Here is an 18,263-nt window from a genome sequence, read left to right on the forward strand (position 1 = left end):
CTCCTGGGTTCAAGCGATTCTCCTGCCTCAGCCTCCCGAGCAGCTGGGATTACAGGCGTCCGCCACCACGCCTGGCCAATTTTTTGTATTTTTAGTAGAGACAGGGTTTCACCATGTTGGCCAAGTTGGTCTCAGACTCCTGACCTCGTGATCTGCCCAACTTAGCCTCCCAAAGTGCTGGGATTACAGGTGTGAGCCACCGCGCCTGGCCGAGAAAGATTTTCAAAAGGGGGAGAGATTAAAAAATAACTCTCTAACACTGAGGGCTCTCAAAGTTTGGATGTGAAGAAAGCAGATCCAGTAGATCCTCTGGAGAGTTCTTCTAGCTCCAGGAATTTGAATTGTACCCGAAGGAATGAAAGGTGGACAGCAAATACTTCCATGAACGCCAACATGCGTCATGCTGGCCTTTGTCAGGCAGTGGATGGCTGAAGCTCCAGGCTAAAACCCCAATGAAAGTCTCCATGTTTCTTCATTTGTTAACATTTTCCCTTTCTTTTTGTCAGGACTAGGGTGACCAAAAGCCTCAGGCTTCTCTTACACAGTCAGAATCACCAGACCCCTGGACACTGAGGTCTACTCCTTCCTAAAGATCCTTAGCAAAAGAATCAGGGACTGTGCCCCAATGAAATCCTGCCACTTCCCTGCTTAAATGTAGCTAAATGAATAACCAAAACATTTGCCTTCAAGAGGAACCAACTCAGTGCACCACTTACCAGTGAGTCAGCCCAGGAAAAGTGTCATTCTGGATGGTAAAAACAGTTCCCTGCGAGGTTCCAGAGGAAGAACTTCTGGACCCAGTTTTCGCCCTAGACCAGCACGGTGAGGCAGACAGCGTCCGTGCAGCACAGGTAGCATGGGCGCCCAAGCCTGGCTCTCATCTGAGGCCCTGCAGGAGAGCTGGGTGGGCTGTTGCAAAGCAGTGCCTCTACTGGATACCCAAACTCCATGCCAACCCCACCTGGGGTAAGGAGGGAGAAGTGATGGCAGTTCTTATGAAACGGAGCTTCCTGCCTTATCATATTTGTAGCTCCAAGATGGCAGGAGGGCCCAAAATTGCATTTAGAGGGAGGAGTACAGGGGAGTGATTAAGAGCTGTGGTTCCAGGGCCAGAGTCCTGGGCTCTTACTCTGACCATGTCACCTGCAAGACAGTGTGACCCAGGGGCACCGCAGCATTGAGCTCTCAGAGCCTCCACTTCCTCATCTGAGGGTGGGGAGAGCAGCAGCGCCTCCTCACGGGGTATCGTGAAGACTGCAGGACGGTGTACGTAAAGGCCCTCACAATGGTACACGGCACACAGTGAGTGCTTGAATGTTACTGACTGACAATCTCCTCTGAGTGGGCCTCTCAGGGAAGCATCAGCATCTCCAAATGAGGCATGAGAAGTGCTGGGTCTTTAGGCTCCTAAGGAACAGGGAACCCTCCTTCTGCGATCCACGCCAAGGCCAAAAAAAGAAAAGCAAAAGCTCCCAACTCTGATAACTCAAAACGACCGTAGACAGCTGCCAGCTGTCAGCTCCTGCGTGCGCTGTGGCTGTCCTCTGTGGGTAATGTGCATGGTATTCACGGGTCAGCCCAGCCTGCCTCCTCCCAGGGTCACCTCCAGCTCTGCAGCCCCGCACGCTCTTTCCCACCAGGCCTTCATCTGAAGCATCGCTGTAGCAGCTGTATTACCCACTTGGCATTCGGCACATACTGCCATATTTGTCTCTGTGGATATGCCAAGACTTCAACTCAACTGTCAATTCAAGAGCACAGGCTGTTTTCTTCCGTATAGTGCCCACGTATTGCCCAGGATACCTTCCCCGTAGCAGACACTGACGTGTTCCCAGAACTACAGGATGGTGCTCTCGGTGAAGTGCCCCAGCAAAACAGTCTCCTTAATCTTCGTGTGTTTATCTAATTGAGAGCCCCCAGAGCCCCCACTTACTTCATCCAGCTGTCTCTTTGTCTCTTCTTCCATCCTTCGAATGTCGTCCATGGTCAGGTCAACCCACTTATCGAGCCAACAGAACAGCTGCCTGTGGAAGTTTGTAAACAGACGCCTCTCTTGCTATAGAAAGGAGGGAACCATGTTAGAACGCGGAAGGCAAAGGCTGCTACCACAGCCCTTCTCTCCAAGCACTCCACATGAATACCCACACTAGACTGGGGACGGGGGACAGGAGGAGGAGTAATGCCTGGCTGGTTATCTGGACCAGCCGTGGGTCAATGACCTTTGCCTTCACGTGTTTAACAGTATGGCTTCACATAGGAGGGAGCCCCCAAGAAACAAGGATGCCTACCTCACACTAGGCCCTCTGCCCAAAGCACTAGCAAGACAGCAGCCCATGAACTCCTAGGCAAGCCAAGGGCCCCAAACCACTGCCACATTTCTTCCTGTCTCTGGTGTCTAATGCCAGATTAAAACTGGCCAGCAGCTGTGAAATATGGCCCAAGTGAGGCTCAAACACGTCGGAGGATTAAAAGGCTATAAAACTCCTTCGATCTGCCCAGCAGAGTCATTCAGGGCACTGGCCAATCTGGCTCACAGCACCTCTTGCCTTTCAGCTGCAAGAAAAGAAAGACTGAGTTTTATTTGTAGGTGAGTCATAGCAAGTCCCTTCCTGTAGCCTTCTTTTGCCTCCGTTTCCTTCCCTGTCACATGTGGTGCCCCTGGAAGGACAGCATTAAACTGTAAGACACTAAAGTGCGAGGGAAGCCGCCAACTGTGAGGTATGCTCATGCTGGCAGCCCTGCCATGCAGGCCACATGGGCTGGGCCATCTTCTTCACTGGGCCAAACACCCCCCACCGCACACACACGCAGTCACTGGGAAGGCCTCAGCCGAGCTACTTACCTTATGGATAAAGTTCTCCACTTTGTTCTGCAGGCCCCACCACTTGAACTTGACAGTCACCAGTTTGTATGCACACATATATGGGCAGTCCTTCTGGTTTACAAGCTCTTGCTGCATTAGAAACATACCCACGGGTAGGCAAGTAACAACGGGCAGACATCAGGCGGTGCCCAGCTCACCCCAGCCATTCCCCTCCTCCACAGGGAGCGGCCCACCCACACGCTGTCCAGCCCCCTGGCAGTGAAGGTGTGAATGGTACCTTCCAATTGGGGCCCAAGGGTCCTCGGCCTGTTTTGATAGATTTAAATTTTGCTGGGTCTTCCTCTGCCTTGTAATCCTGAGAGAAATTGTGGAATTGGGGTTGGAGGGGAGTGGGAGAGGGAGTGAGAGATGAGGAGAACACATTTTTCATTAGCATTCACTTCATACCAGGTCTTGATGCTGATGGCGCAAAGCAAATATGGGAAAATGTTATAAACAAGATGTAGAACAGTTTACATTAGCCTCAGAGGAGAGTTCAATGTGATTTTCTCCGACAGGGTTTGTTTTCCATTTTGCCAGTGTAAAAGTATCACCAGACTGTCTGAGCACGCACATATTTATGGTATTGAAGACAGCAAATTTCAACCTGGGGTGAGCATCCAAATCACCAGGGAAGACTTTTTTAAAACACAGATTTTTGAGTCACTCTATCCAAAACCCAGTGACTGAGAATATCTGCAGGTGAGGGCAGCACAGATTTGTTTTTTGTTTTTTTAAATCTCTGCAAGTGACTCTAAAATACAGCCAGCGCTCAGAATACCCGGCTGTCATTCCTTAAATCTTCCAGTGCAATCTCCCTCTGGCTTGTTTTAACAAAATCATTACTGGAAATGTTCAATGTATAGAACCTATCCACTATTAGTGAGTCTCACTTCACGGATTTATAATGCAGTCAATTTCCTGTGTTAATTAACCACAACAAAAGTTTAATTTTCAGCTGTCCCTCTACATTGACTAATGTGGGCTCAGGAAATACAAACTTATAGCATCTACTTAACAAAAATAACAAAGATAATAAATTTCTCTCTCTCATAAAGTATTTCCCAAAGCTGAAAAGTTTTGTTTTTTTTTTTTTTTTTTTTTTTTGAGAGGGAGTCTTGCTCTGTCGGCCAGGCTGGAGTGCAGTAGCGTGATCTCGGCTCACTGCAAGCTCCGTCTCCCGGGTTCAAGCCATTCTCCTGCCTCAGTCTCCCCAGTTGCTGGGACGACAGGTGCCTGCCACCACACCCGGCTAAATTTTTTTGTAATTTTAGTAGAGACGGGGTTTCACCGTGTTAGCCAGGATGGTCTCGATCTCCTGACCTCGTGATCCGCCCACCTCAGCCTCCCAAAGTGCTGGGATTACAGGTGTGAGCCACCACGCCCGGCCTTATTTTTTTATTTTATTTTTTTTGAGACGGCATCTCGCTCTTTTGGCCAGGCTGGAGTGCAATGGCGCGATCTCGGCTCACTGCAACTTCCACCTCCTGCGTTCAAGCCATTCTCCTGCCTCAGCCTCCCGAGTAGCTGGGATTACAGGTGCCTGCCACCACGCCAGGCTAATTTTTGTATTTTTAGTAGAGACGGGGTTTCACCATGTTGGCCAGGCTGGTCTCGAGCTCCTGACCTCAGGTGATCCACACGCCTCAGCCTCCCAAAGTGCTGGGATGACAGGCATGAGTCACTATGTCCGGCCGATTTTTTTTTTTTTTTTTTTTTTTTTTTTTTGAGATAGAGTTTCGCTCTGTCGCCCAGGCTGAAGTGCAGTGGCACAATCTCAGCTCACTGGAACCTTCACCTCTTGAGTTCCAGTGATCCTCCTGCCTCAGCCTCCCAAGTAGCTGGAATTATAGGTATGCGCCACCACGCCCAGCTAATTTTGTATTTTTTTTTTTGAGACAGAGTTTCACTCTTTTTGCCCAGGCTGGTGCAATGGCACGATCTCGGCTCACTGCAACCTCCGCCTCCTGGGTTCAAGCGATTCTCCTGCCTCAGTCTCCTAAGTAGCTGGGATTACAGGCACCTGCCACCACGCCTGGCTAATTTTTTGTATTTTTAGTAGAGATGGGGTTTTACCATGTTGGCCAGGATGGTCTCGATCTCTTGACCTCGTGATCTGCCCACCTCGGCCTCCCAAAGTGCTGGGATCACAGGCATGAGCCACAGCACCTGGCCCTAATTTTGTATTTTTAGTAGAGACAGGGTTTCACCATGTTGGCCAAGCTGGTCTCAAACTCCTGACCTCAAGTGATCTGCCTGCCTCGGTCTCCCAAAGTGCTGGGATTACAGGCGCGAACCAACGTGCCCAGCCTCTGAGGAGATTATATTTATGTGTGCTTTAAAAAATAAATATTCTCCATCACTGCTTCCCTCCACTCACACAGATCAACCAGAGTTGACAAAATACTCAAAGAATCATACTTTTTGCTAGTATCCAGTTTGAGAAAATTCATCAAGCTGCATACTTATATTCACTTTGCTGTATATGTTAAAATTCCATAAAAAGCTTTTTGAAAAATCCACCAGTGTTTTGAAGGTGGGGGTTGGGATATTAGGCAAGGAAGCACAAGATGGTTTTTATATCTTTTTGGAAATGCACAAATCAAAATATCTTTTTGTGTGTGTGTGTGAGATGGAGTCTCGCTGTGTCGCCCAGGCTGGAGTGCAATGGTGCGATCTCTGCTCACTGCAACCTCTGCCTCCCGGGTTCAAGCGATTCTCTTGCCTCAGCCTGCCAAGTAGCTGAGACTACAGGCACGCACCACCACACCTGGCTAATTTTTGTATTTTTCGTAGAGACGGGGTTTCACCATGTTGGGCAGGATGGTCTCGAACTCGGGGCCTCAGATGATTGGTCACCTTGGCCTCCCAAAGTGCTGGAACTACATGTGAGCCACCGCGCCCGGCCCCAAAATACCTTAAGTGCAGAGTGACCACAGGAGAGAGGTATCACACACCTGGGATACTAAGAGCAAACACGCATTCCCTATCAGTGGGCAGAGAGTTAAATTCCTGCCTTTTAATCCCAATGAGGCCTCTGCCTCGTAAGAATGGTAATGCATGAGGAGGAATCTAACCCCCTCATTCCCTGAGCAAATACTTCCTGGGTGCAAAACAGTGAGCAAGCCAGACCTGGTCCCTCTTTTGACCAAGGTCATGGTCCAGCAGTGGACTGTCCTTTTCCAGGGGTCTGCTCCAGTGTGTGTTACTCTGAAAAGGCACCACCAACTTCTTGAGGGCAGGGGACCTGTCTTTTCATACATTCTGCATCCCTTACCTGGAACCCAGAGATCCTGACAATATTCCACAACACAGTAGGCAGGAAATAAATGTTTTCTTAATTACTGAGTTGGAAAAATAAATTTGAGAAGTGGTGCTCTGATTTTTCAGGCCAAGCATCATTTTAGCAGGGCAAAATACTCTAGCTACAGCGCCTACTTAGTCCAGTAATAATTTTCAGAAGCCAAACACGGCACACAAATTTGGGCCACTAATTTTCTGGTGGCATCCCCAACTCAAGACAAGAAAACTCCTAATACTCACTTTTAAAAATAAAACAAACAAGACACATCAAAATTTCCTTTTGTGCCAAGTTGGGTATGGTTTCCTGGTTTCTTTAACATTGAGAAGTCATTTCTGCATCTCGAAGGCCACCCACATCTTTAAACAGATCCTACCTTGCTAAGCACCTGGCTTCGATCTGCAATGTCTATATATATGGCTTCCACATGTTTCCACGTCTCAGGCTCCAGCTTATGCACCTGTGGGAACAAGTGGGTAACCACTATGCAGTTTTTGTCAGCTATAAAATATCCTTTAGCCAGAATGGACACCTAGGAACTGCCATTCCCATAGCCACAGATGGAAGATTCCTAATGGTAAGTAATTATACAATTACATACAAAATTATCCACAGATGGAAGATTCCTAATGGTAAGTAATTATACAAGTACATACAAAATTATCCAAAGAAATGGGAGAATGGATTTTTTTTTTTTAAGAGACGGGGTCTCACCGTGTTTCTCAGGCAATGGCTATTCACAGGAGTGATCACAGCACACTCCAGCATGAACTCCTGGGCTGGAGTGATCCTCCTGCCTCAGCCTCCTGCCTGGGACCAAGTGATCCTACTGTCTCAGCCTGCTGCCTGGGCCCAAGTGATCCTCCTGTGTCAGCCTCCTGAGGAGCTGGGCCTAAGTGATCCTCCTCTCTCAGTCTCCTGAGAAGCTGGGCCCAAGTGATCCTCTTGTCACAGCCTCCTGAGGAGCTGGGCCCAAGTGATCCTCCTGTCACAGCCTCCTGAGGAGGTGGGCCCGAGTGATCCTCCTGTCACAGCTTCCTGAGGAGCTGGGCCTGAGTGATCCTCCTCTCTCAGTCTCCTGAGGAGCTGGGCCCGAGTGATCCTCCTGTCTCAGCCTCCTGAGGAGCTGGGACTATAGGCGCACAACACTGCACCCAGCTGGATTGTTTGTTTGTCTGAGATGGAGTCTTGCTGCAACGCCCAGGCTGGAGTGCAGTGGCGCGATCTCGGCTCACTGCAACCTCTGCCTCCTGGGTTCAAGCGATTGTCCTACCTCAGCCTCCCGAGTAGCTGGGATTACAGGCGTGGGCCACCACTCCCAGCTAATTTTTGTATTTTTCATAGAAACAGGGTTTCACCATGTTGGCCAGGCTGATCTCAAACTCCTGACTTCAAGTGTTCCGCCCGCCTCGGCCTCCCGCCCAGCCCCAGCTGGATTTTAAGTAGACATGACTGAGAATGAATGCTCTGACTATTCAGGCTAAACGTCACTTCTGTAGGTCAAAACGCCTTCCAGGTGTTTACGGTGCCCACACCATTTCCATATGTTCCCAGCTACAAAGACTGTAAACCCTTCTAGAGATGGTGCCTGTTTAGCAACATGCTGACCCGCTGTAAAGACTGTAAACCCTTCTAGAGATGGTGCCTGTTTAGCAACATGCTGACCTGCTGTAAAGACTGTAAACCCGTCTAGAGATGGTGCCTGTTTAGCAACATGCTGACCCGCTGTAAAGACTGTAAACCCGTCTAGAGATGGTGCCTGTTTAGCAACATGCTGACCCGCTGTAAAGACTGTAAACCCTTCTAGAGATGGTGCCTGTTTAGCAACATGCTGACCCGCTGTAAAGACTGTAAACCCTTCTAGAGATGGTGCCTGTTTAGCAACATGCTGATTATTTTGATCAGGCTGTACAGGCACATAATACAAAATTATGACACAAATTCAAAATTACAAAAGGATACAATATAGAGTAACTAGAGTTAACTCCTCTTCTTGCTTGTCCCTCGTCCCCAGTCTAGTAACAGCCATCTCTAAGAGATCCTACATACAAACATCCAAGTGCATGGATTTTTCTTTTAATATGAAGGGCGACATGCACACACACTGTTTCATAAATTCCGCTCTTAACTGAACAGTAAACCTGAAGACTGCTCCCTGTTGGTTTTTCCATGGCTGCAAGGATGTCACTATTTGGCCGCACCACAATTCATTTAACGTTGTCCTACTAACGGGACTTTTCTTTTTTTTCTTTCTTTTTTTTTTTTTTTTTGAGACAGCGTCTCGCTCTGTCACCCAAGTTGGAGTACAGTGGCGTGATCTTGGCTCACTGCAAGCTTCGACTCCCGGGTTCATGCCATCCTCCTGCCTCAGCCTCCTGAGTAGCTGGGACTACAGGTGCCCGCCATGAAGCCTGGCTAATGTTTTGTATTTTTAGTAGGGACAGGGTTTCACCGTATTAGCCAGGATGGTCTCGATCTCCTGACCTCGTGATCCGCCTGCCTCGGCCTCCCAAAGTGCTGGGATTACAGGCGTGAGCCACCGCGCCAGGTCTAACGGGCTCTTATGTTGTTTTTTGTTTTTGGAGACAGGGTGTCACTCTGTTGCCCAGGCTGGAGTGCGGTGGTGCAGTCACAGCTTACTGCAGCCTTGACTTTCCAGCCTCAAATGATCCTCCAGTCTTGGCCTCCAGAGTAGCTGGGACCACAGGCACATACCACCATGACCAGCTAATTCTTTTTTTATTTTTGGTAGAGATAGAGTCTTGTTATGTTGCCCAGGATGGTCTTACATTGTTTTTGATCTTTGGCTACACAAAGAAGACTGCAATGAGTCTCCTTGTATATATGTTATTTCACACATGTGAAAATAACTGTCTAATCTAAATTCTTGGGCATGGAAATGCTAAAGAACAGGTGTATTTTATATTTTGGGAGTTACTGCAAATTGTGCTCTATAGAAAACTGTAATTTTGGTCTTTTAAAGATACAGCTCCCATGTGCCAGGAACTGCACCAATCCAAGCAGTACGAGAAGGCCTCATAAAAAGTTCCGGAGATCACATTTAGCAAATCAGAGACACAGCAATCCCATGCTGGTAAGACAGGTCTAGGCAGAGGCCACTGCCTTCCCGGCCAGGCAAAAGAGGACCACAGAGAGGACCCCATGGTAGCGCTGGAGAGGCTACAAGGCAGAGACTCAAGACCTCACCCCTGGGGCGTTTGGGAACTACTACTCACATTCTCCTGCGTGCCAAGATCTGGTTTGTGCCAGGTTTCAATTTTAATCAGAAAGTCTTCTTTCATGTACTCATTCTGGAAGAAGGAAAAAAAAATACATGAAAGTCACTAGGTTCACAGTTGAGAGTAACCATCTCCCATTACTGGAGATGGGCATTACTGGATCATGGGCAGCTAGGAGATTCCAGCCTCTGCCTTGAAGTAACAGCTAACTTGACTGGGAGCCCACGACACACTAGGCATGTATTATCCCATTCGATCCTCACCCCAGCCTGAGAGCTCTGTAGAATCACCCTCATTTTACAGATGAGGTTCAAAGAGGTTAGGTGACTTAACCAAAGTCACAGAGATCGGGCCAGGCATGGTGGCTCACGCCTGTAGTCTCAGCACTTTGGGAGGCCGAGGCGGGCGGATCACTTGAGGTCACAAGATCGAGACCAGTCTGGCCAACAATGGTGAAACCCATCTCTACTAAAAATACAAAAATTATCCAGGCATGGTGGCGGGTGCCTGTAATCCCAGCTACTCGGGAGGCTGAGGCAGGAGAATCGCCTGAACCCAGGAGGCAGAGGTTGCAGGAAGCCGAGATTGCACCACTGCACTCCAGCCTAGGAAACAACAGCAAGACTCCGTGTCAAAAAAAAAAAAAAAGTCACAGAGAGCATGACAGAGTTGGGCCTCAAAACAGTTTTGTCTGACTTCAGAATCCCTGCATTTAGCCACTCTAGCATACTTTAATGTGCAGAGTGCTGATGGGTAGTAAGCAGTGTGGAAAGAGCACAGAAGACTTCCTAACCCATCAAAGATACTCACCACGGCCCCTTTCCCTCCAACTAGCCTGTGGCTGAGACCTTAAGTTTTCTTCTCAGTAACTCAACCCTTCAAACTAATTATTGCCTCCCTCCCTCCCTTCCTGCTTCTTAAAAATTGGAACTTCTCAAAGGAGGAACAGATGAACCCATTAACTCCTGAGCAGGAACCAGTTTCCCAGAGACAGCCAGTGTTTACCAGAGGGACAAGGCACTCAGGTGAGTATGCTGAATGGTTGGCGGGTGGGCAATGACAGAGGGGATGGCTGTGGAAAAGAAACCCCGTTGACTTCACGATTTTGCCAAGGATCAGTGCTCACTGGGGTCAACAGATGCACAGATGGGGAAGGGATGTCGGTCAGGTCAGTTGAATGGAGATCTCTCTACAACTTTGAAAAGGTGTGACCTGGGGAGGCAGGGCCTTGAGCCACTGTGTATATGTCAGACCCACAGCCAGGATGCACTTGATGGAGCCACAGGCCAGTGCAGCTTAAAGCAGGAGGTCATCATGCCACTTAACAGGTTCCTTGTTAGTCCATTGACAGGACTGAGCCTCAGCAACTCCAAACATCAGCCAAGGGAAAGAACACCCAAGACCACCAGTGCAGTTACATTTTTCTGTCTCCTGTTCTTATACATCATCTACAGTTCCAACCCCCTTGACAATACTTACTGTAATAACTGCTCCCAGGCAAGGACATGGAAAGAAGAGAGAAAAAGATTAATGAAGATGAAGAAACATCTGCCCCCCCTCCCCACAAGGAGGACGAATGGCAGAGTTCTTTACTCCCTGTGGCTTATTCCACAGTCACCTCCAAGCCCCAGTGAGTCAGAAATACCTTAACGCACCAACCCTCAAATTTCACTCAGACAAACGTCCCAAAAAACCAAATAGGGAATTTAATTAAAGCGACGCCGCTATGGGCTTCTTGGGATTCTTTTCAGCAGGGCACTGACAGGGACCAGCTCTGATCAGCGGAGGTGCCGCAACCCGTCACTCTGGCATCAGAGCGTTCCCGGGGGCCTCCCACCCCTACCCGAGCCTCTACCTCCCGGGGCACAGAGCAGGGTGCTTTGGCCAGGCGCTGTATCTGCCTCCTGTACCCTTCCTCTCGCTGTAATCAAACCTCCCAGGCTCTGCACTTCTGCTCATTGTAATGGGAACCCCTTAGAAAGCATGGTTCAATTATTTATCAGAGAAAATGACTGCAGCTCTCATGTCACTGGGGAACGGACTAGCTCTGCTCCTGAGACCGCCCAGTTCATTCTGTACCCTCTGAATTTAGGAGCTATGTCCACTTCTGCTGGCTGCCCCACTGCCATGTTTGTAGAGTATGCGGGGCTAACAAACTCCATAACTGAAATTAAGGTTACCCCTCAGCACAAAATGAGGCAAAGTTCAAATATAAAGAATAAGAGCCATCATGCACAGAAATCACCCAAAACACTGTCACTAATTCCCCCAAACCCAATGAAAGACACTTAGAAGGAAGCACCAGATTAAGATCACAACTGAAAGGCCTACACTGAAGTAACTGCCCTGTTAGCAGCTTCAAGAAAACCACGTCAGAATAAGAAAAGGAAATGATGGGTATCATATCTCGTTGGCAGAAATTCTCCTGTGCCATGGTAGGCCCCGGAGCCCCAGCCCCCACATGTGGCATCTCTGGCAGCACCATCCATGGAGTGGGGGCAGCAGTGCCAGGATGGCCTGGTCTGATGACACCAGCCATTAAACTTCTCCAGCTAAGCACCTTTTTTGAATCCATCTCCTCTAAGCAAGCCTCTCCTAGTTCGGCCTCTCCGAGATGTGCTCATCAATGGACCCAAGAATCTGATCACTCAGCCAAGTGGACATTCTTTGCCACACATTGGCATTCTGATTATAATTTGGTTTCTCATGTAGAAGAATCCACAAGAAAAGAATGCCCTGATCATCAAACGGGAATGTCCGATTTCGGTAGTAATTTTGCATTTTAGTATAACTTCATAGATTGGCGTTGAGGTTTTTATACATTCATCTTTGTGAGACCCTGAGAGACAGATCCACTCAGTTCTGACAAACTGGTTTTCCGAAATCATGAGGGTGACAGCCCTTGCTGACCTTTTCATACCAACTTGGGTGACCAAACAATCCTCCCCAAACCTTCTCCAGCCCTCCCAGACCCTCAAACACCTCTGCATTCCAGTATTCCCTGTTGTTCAAACTGTAACCCGAGGTACACAGAAAAGCCGCAGGAAATCTTTTGCAGTGGGAGAGAAGGGATTTCCAAATAAGACTAATAAGGCATTTTAAATGCATGGCAGGGCCGGGCGCGGTGGCTCCTGCCTATAATCCCAGCACTTTGGGAGGCCAAGGCAGGCAGATCACCTGAGGTCAGGAGTTTGAGACCAGCTTGGCCAACATGGTGAAACCTCGTTTCTACTGAAAATATAAAAATTAGCCAGGTGTGGTGGCACATGCCTGTAATCCCAGCTACTCAGGAGGCTGAGGCAGGAGAATTGCTTAAACCTAGGAGGCGGAGGTTGCAGTGAGCCGAGATTGCACCACTGTACTCCAGCCTGGGTGACAGAGTGAGACTCTGTCTCAAAAAATAAAAAAATTTAAAATAAATAAATAAAAGCATGGCTTAGTGATACTGTATCCAGCCGAGGGCTATGGTTCCAGGAAGAGATGGAAGGAGAAACAAACTTTCTTTTCCTTTTCCCACTTTCATTCATTCACAGACCAACTCCTATCTTACCCTCTCCTCACTTCCAGCACATCGGCTTCAAGGGAAAAAGAGAGAGGGAAACAAGCTAGGAACAGCAAGAGCTGATCATTACCAGGGTGTCCCAATCTGTTTTCACTCTACATAGAGAAAGGAAGAGCCTTCCAAAAGCCATGGGGCATTTTACTTCATGCTCCTTCGTCTATCTTCCTTCAAACTTAGATCTACTGAGGCCGAGCTAAGATGTCTGAACTAATAACCTCTCTCCCATCAGCCCCCAGAGGGAACTGGAAAGTAGCCTTCCTTGCCTGTTCGTATCTCTTATTTTAAAAGAGCAAGTGTCTAACTAAACAGATCTAAGATTCAACATATCCATTCTGTGGGAAGGTGTATCCTGAATAGGAGGTCAGCACCCACTGAGGAAACCAACCTTCCTTACCCTACTCCCTGTCTTCATGAAATATTTAGAAATCATATTTTCCCAGTGGAGCTCCAGTGGTGCAATTGGTTAGCGCATGGTGCTGATACAGAAATTATGTTTTTCTTTTCTTTTGGCCAAGGATCAATATATGAACATTTAATGTGCAGAAAAATGCCCATGTCAGCTGCAACACTCTCCCCAGAATTACACAGAGAACAGGGGCATCTCTCAGTTGGCACAAGCTGTGTACCCAGAACCTGCCCCAGGCAGGGAGATGTCCACACTATCCATTTGCCTCCTTTATGCCAAGTTGGCTAAGGTTCTTGCAACGCATGCTCACTGCAACTCTCTTAGACATCAAGAAAATCCACCTTTGGCCCTAGACCAGACACACCCGGCCACACTGCATACTGCCATTTTTTTTTTTTTTTTTTTTAATAAACGGAGTTTTGCTCTTGTTGTCCAAGCTGGAGTGGAATGGCACGATCTTGGCTCACTGTAACCTCCACCTCCCAGGTTCAAGCGATTCTCCTGCCTCAGCCTCCCAAGTAGCTGGGGTTACAGGCACACATCACCACGCCCGGATAACTTTTTGTATTTTTAGTAGAAACAGGATTTCACCAAGTTAGCCAGGCCGGTCTTGAACTCCTGACCTCAGTGATCCGCCTGCCTCAGCCTCCCAAAGTGCTAGGATTACAGGCGTGAGCCACCGTGCCCGACCCTGTCTTTTAAGAACATTTGTGCATTGCCTCATTTCCAAGAATCTAACTTCCAGCCCAGTGCTTAGGAAATAGGGAGGGCTGCGCTTCAGCTACAGCAAGAAAACTCTAAAGGTCTAACTTCTGGCCCAGTGCTTAGGGAGTGGGGATGGCTGCATTTCAGCTACAGCAAGAAAACTCCAAGGGTCACTTCCGGTTCAGTGCTTAAGGAGTGGGCAGGGCTGCATTTCAGCTACAGCAAGAAAACTCTAAGGATTACACATCCCAGACCCCACCAATGACCGCACATCTCCTGATACAAGGTCCTTGAACCTGTGTGGGGCCACTGAGGGTTGGAAAGAGCAATGACCCGGTGTTCTGGATTGCAGTCATTCCCAAAGTCCACAGGATAAGGGTGACATGCGTCACGTAAGGATCCCAGACTCATCAGACTCTAGGGAGTGCCAGGTGCCAACAAAGAAACCAAGTGCAGGAGGACAGGTCAGCAGAGGCTGCAGGGAGGACCCCTCAGCCCAACACACGGAGGCTGACGGGAGGAGGACCCCACAGCCCAACACTGTCTGTACCCACACATGGAGGCTGGTGGGAGGAGAACCCCACAGCCCAACCCTGTATCCACACATGGAGGCTGACGGGAGGAGAACCCCACAGCCCAACACTGTCTGAACCCACACATGGAGGCTGACGGGAGGAGGACCCCACAGCCCAACACTGTACCCACACATGGAGGCTGGTGGGAGGAGGACCCCACAGCCCACTGTACCCACACATGGAGGGTGACGGGAGGAAAGGTCACCTACCTCACAGACAAGTGCCAGGGGACCTCTCAGGACTCCCCAGGGTTATGAATCAGTACCAGCTTAGGCCCTCCCAACAGGTCTATTCCTAGATGGCCCTGGAAACCTAGGAATCTTGGAAAGCTAAGAATCTGAATCACTCAAAAGAAATCTAAGAATGTCTGGACTAGAATAGAAAGTTCTCTGTGAAGGTTCAAATCTTTCCTTTCAAGAAACTCTATGCAGAAGACTGGCCAAGATTAAGAAAATAATTATAACTCTATCCTCAATTACAGAACATGCTGTTTCAGCAGAAGCCACAGTTCATTCATATGATGGAACACTATGCAGCTATTATAAATTAAAAAAACAAAACAAAACAAAACACCAGATACCTTAGTGACAGGGAGAATGTTATCCATTCACTGAAAAAAATGAGAAACTTAGGCCAGGCACGGTGGCTCATGCCTGTAATGCCAGCACTTCGGGAGGCCGAGGTGGGAGGATCGCTTGAGCCCAGGAATTTGAGACCAGCCTGGGCAACATGCTGAGACCCCATCTCTCCAAAAAAAAAAAAAAAACCTAGCCGGACATGATGGCATACGCCTATAGTCCCAGCTATTTGGGAGGCTGAGGCAGAAGGATCACTTGAGCCTGGGAGGTTAAGGCTGCACCCTGGGAGATTAAGGCTGCAGTGAGCTGTGGTTGTGCCACTGGACACCAGCCTGGACAACAGAGTGAGACAAAAAAAGCAATTAAAAAATTAGTAATCATATTAGTAATCCCAGCATTTTGGGAGGCTGAGGCAGGTGGATCACCTGAAGTCAGGAGTTCGAGACCAGCCTGGCCAACATGGTGAAACCCTGTCTCTACTAAAAATACAAAAATTAGCCAGGCACGGTGGTGTACACCTGTAATTCCAGCTACTTGTATGGCTGGGGCACGAGAATCGCTTGAACCCCGGAGGCGGAGTTTGCAGTGAGCCGAGATTGTGCCATTGCTCTCCAGCCTAGGCAACAGAGTCGGGCTCCATCTCAAAAAAACAAAATAAAATAAAATAAATAGTAATGATCTAAAATTTTTCTAGAAAATGTGTCTGGGCCGGGCACGGTGGCTCACACCTGTAATCCCAGCACTTTGGGAGGCCAAGGTGGGCGGATCACCTGAGGTCAGGAGGTCGAGACCAGCCTGGGCAACATGGTGAAACTCTGTCTCTACTAAAATACAAAAAATTAGCTGGGCGTGGCAGTGTGTGCCTGTAGTCCCAGCTACTCGGGAGGCTGAGGCAGCAGAATTGCTTGAACCCAGGAGCCAGAGGGTTGCAGTGAGCCGAGATCACGCCACTGCGCTGCAGTCTGGGCGACAGAGCGAGACTCCGTCTCCCAAAAAATAAATAAATAAAAACAAAAATGACTAGAAAATACACTAAAATGTTATAATGAATAACAATAATCAAAATTACAGCATCCCCAAGTGAGAGACTGGCTCTGTGCTCTCAGGCCGTGATGACTGGTGCTTCCCGCCCTGCTGTCCACCAAGCTGTGCTGGACACAGCACTGATACCCACCATCAGCCTGAAGGGGCCCCAGCCTGAGCCTTTCCCTGGCCTAATCCGGATCATGCAGGTGGGACACAGAGCCCTGCTGCCCGCCCCCAGCCTGGCTGGTGTGGCCACAGCTGCACTCACCGGTTCTGCAGTAAGGGTAGGCATTCCACGCTTTCTCGTGTATATTCAGGGCTCCCTCTGGGGCCAGCATTCGAACAAACGTGGGTACTTTGCTATCGCGGGGAAAAAAAGGGTTATAAAGAGAAATGGAAGAGAGAAAGGAGACAAGAGGCTTTTCAGATCCAGCTTCTTCATGGGGAGCTGACAAGCAAGTTTCCATGAGATGAGCAGGTTACTAGCGGGAATGAGAAGTTACGTATGAGAGCCCAACACCCCACTTTGGCTGGCTCCTAACACGCACCCACAACGTGCCCCACAAGCCACCAGAAACAGGACCGCACAGGAGACCCCAGGCTACCTGCTGTGGCTTATCATCCCTTCCATCAGCATTACACATTTTTCCAGAGCTCGCTGGGCCCAGGGCATTATACTACAAGGTGCGAGAAAAACACACAAAGGAGATGCCTCCAAGTATGAACCAGTCTCGGTTTAGGGCCAGGGTGACTGGCTGACTAACTTGGGTTTGGGATCCAGGATTATCTGATCTGCTTTCATCAGCTCTGAGAGGCCAAGAGGGCCCAGAACCATTTGCCTCCCAGGACAAAATATTTTCTTCTACTCAATTTTTTTTGTTGTTGTTGTTTGTTTGTTTGAGACGGAATCTCCCTCTGTCGCCCAGGCTGGAGTGCAGTGCTGCGATCTTGGGTCATTGCAACCTCCACCTCCTGGGTCCCAGTTCAAGCGATTCTCCTGCCTCAGTCTCCTGAGTAGCTGGGATTACAGGCATGCGCCACCACACCCACCTAATTTTTGTATTTTTAGCAGAGACAGGGTTTCACCATGTTGGCCAGGCTGGTCTTGAACTCCTGACCTCGTGATCCACCCGCCTCGGCCTCCCACCGTGCTGGGATTACAGGTGTGAGCCACCGCGCCCGGCCTCTTCTACTCAATTCTTATCTCAGGTTTCAGAACAACATGTACAGTATAAGCCCTTTTTTTTTTTTTGGTGGGTGTGTGGTTTGACGGAGTAGGAAAACATTTAGAAATTTTTTTTTTTTTGAGACAGTCTCACTGTGTCACCCAGGCTGGAGTGTAGTGGTGTAATCTCGGCTCACTGCAAGCTCCTCCTCCTGGGTTCAAGAGATTCTCCTGCCTCAGCCTCCAGAGTAGCTGGGACTACAGGTTCCCGCCACCACACCCGGCTAATTTTTTGTATTTTTAGTAGAGACAGGGTTTCGCCATGTTAGCCAGGATGGTCTCAATCTCCTGACCTCGTGATCCGCCCGTCTCAGCCTCCCAAAGTGCTGGGATTACAGTGGCGTGAGCCACCGTGCCTGGCCTAGAAAAATTTTTTTAAATTAAAATGAAAATGGTACATATATTCCTTTTCCTTTTTTTTTTTTTTTTTTGAGACGGAGCCTTGCTCTGTCACCAGGCTGGAGTGCAGTGGCGCGATCTCAGCTCATTGCAACCTCCATCTCCTGGGTTCCAGCAATTCTCCTTCCTCAGCCACCTAAGTAGCTGGGACTACAGGCACACGCCACCACGCCCAGCTAATTTTCGTATTTTTGGTAGAGATGGGATTTTGTCATGTTGGCCAGGCTGGTCTCGAACTCCTTACCTCGGGCAATCTGCCCGCCTCAGCCTCCTAAAGTGCGGGGATTACAGGCATGAGCCACCGCGCCCAGCCGTCCTTGGTTTCTAACAGATAATCTATCCAGTCTTTGGCAAGCTCTGGCAACTTCATCAGCTTTAGTGCCT

At 48.8% G+C, this 18,263-nt stretch overlaps 1 protein-coding gene across 1 annotated transcript in view; it reads right to left on the reverse strand.

Moving 5' to 3' along the window:
- Nucleotides 1-18,263, reverse strand: part of PITPNA (phosphatidylinositol transfer protein alpha) — a 48,395-nt gene that overhangs the window by 17,231 nt on the left and 12,901 nt on the right. Inside the window, exons 4-10 of the mRNA XM_002826806.4 lie at nt 16,524-16,615; nt 10,883-10,890; nt 9,401-9,475; nt 6,541-6,624; nt 3,102-3,179; nt 2,843-2,953; nt 1,934-2,056 (exon numbers count right to left, since the gene is read on the reverse strand). Coding sequence (XP_002826852.1) covers nt 1,934-2,056; nt 2,843-2,953; nt 3,102-3,179; nt 6,541-6,624; nt 9,401-9,475; nt 10,883-10,890; nt 16,524-16,615 — 571 coding nt within the window. The remainder of the gene's footprint in view (nt 1-1,933; nt 2,057-2,842; nt 2,954-3,101; nt 3,180-6,540; nt 6,625-9,400; nt 9,476-10,882; nt 10,891-16,523; nt 16,616-18,263) is intronic.

This window comes from Pongo abelii, chromosome 19 (assembly GCF_028885655.2).
Source record: "Pongo abelii isolate AG06213 chromosome 19, NHGRI_mPonAbe1-v2.0_pri, whole genome shotgun sequence".
NCBI classification, from domain to species: domain Eukaryota; kingdom Metazoa; phylum Chordata; class Mammalia; order Primates; family Hominidae; genus Pongo; species Pongo abelii.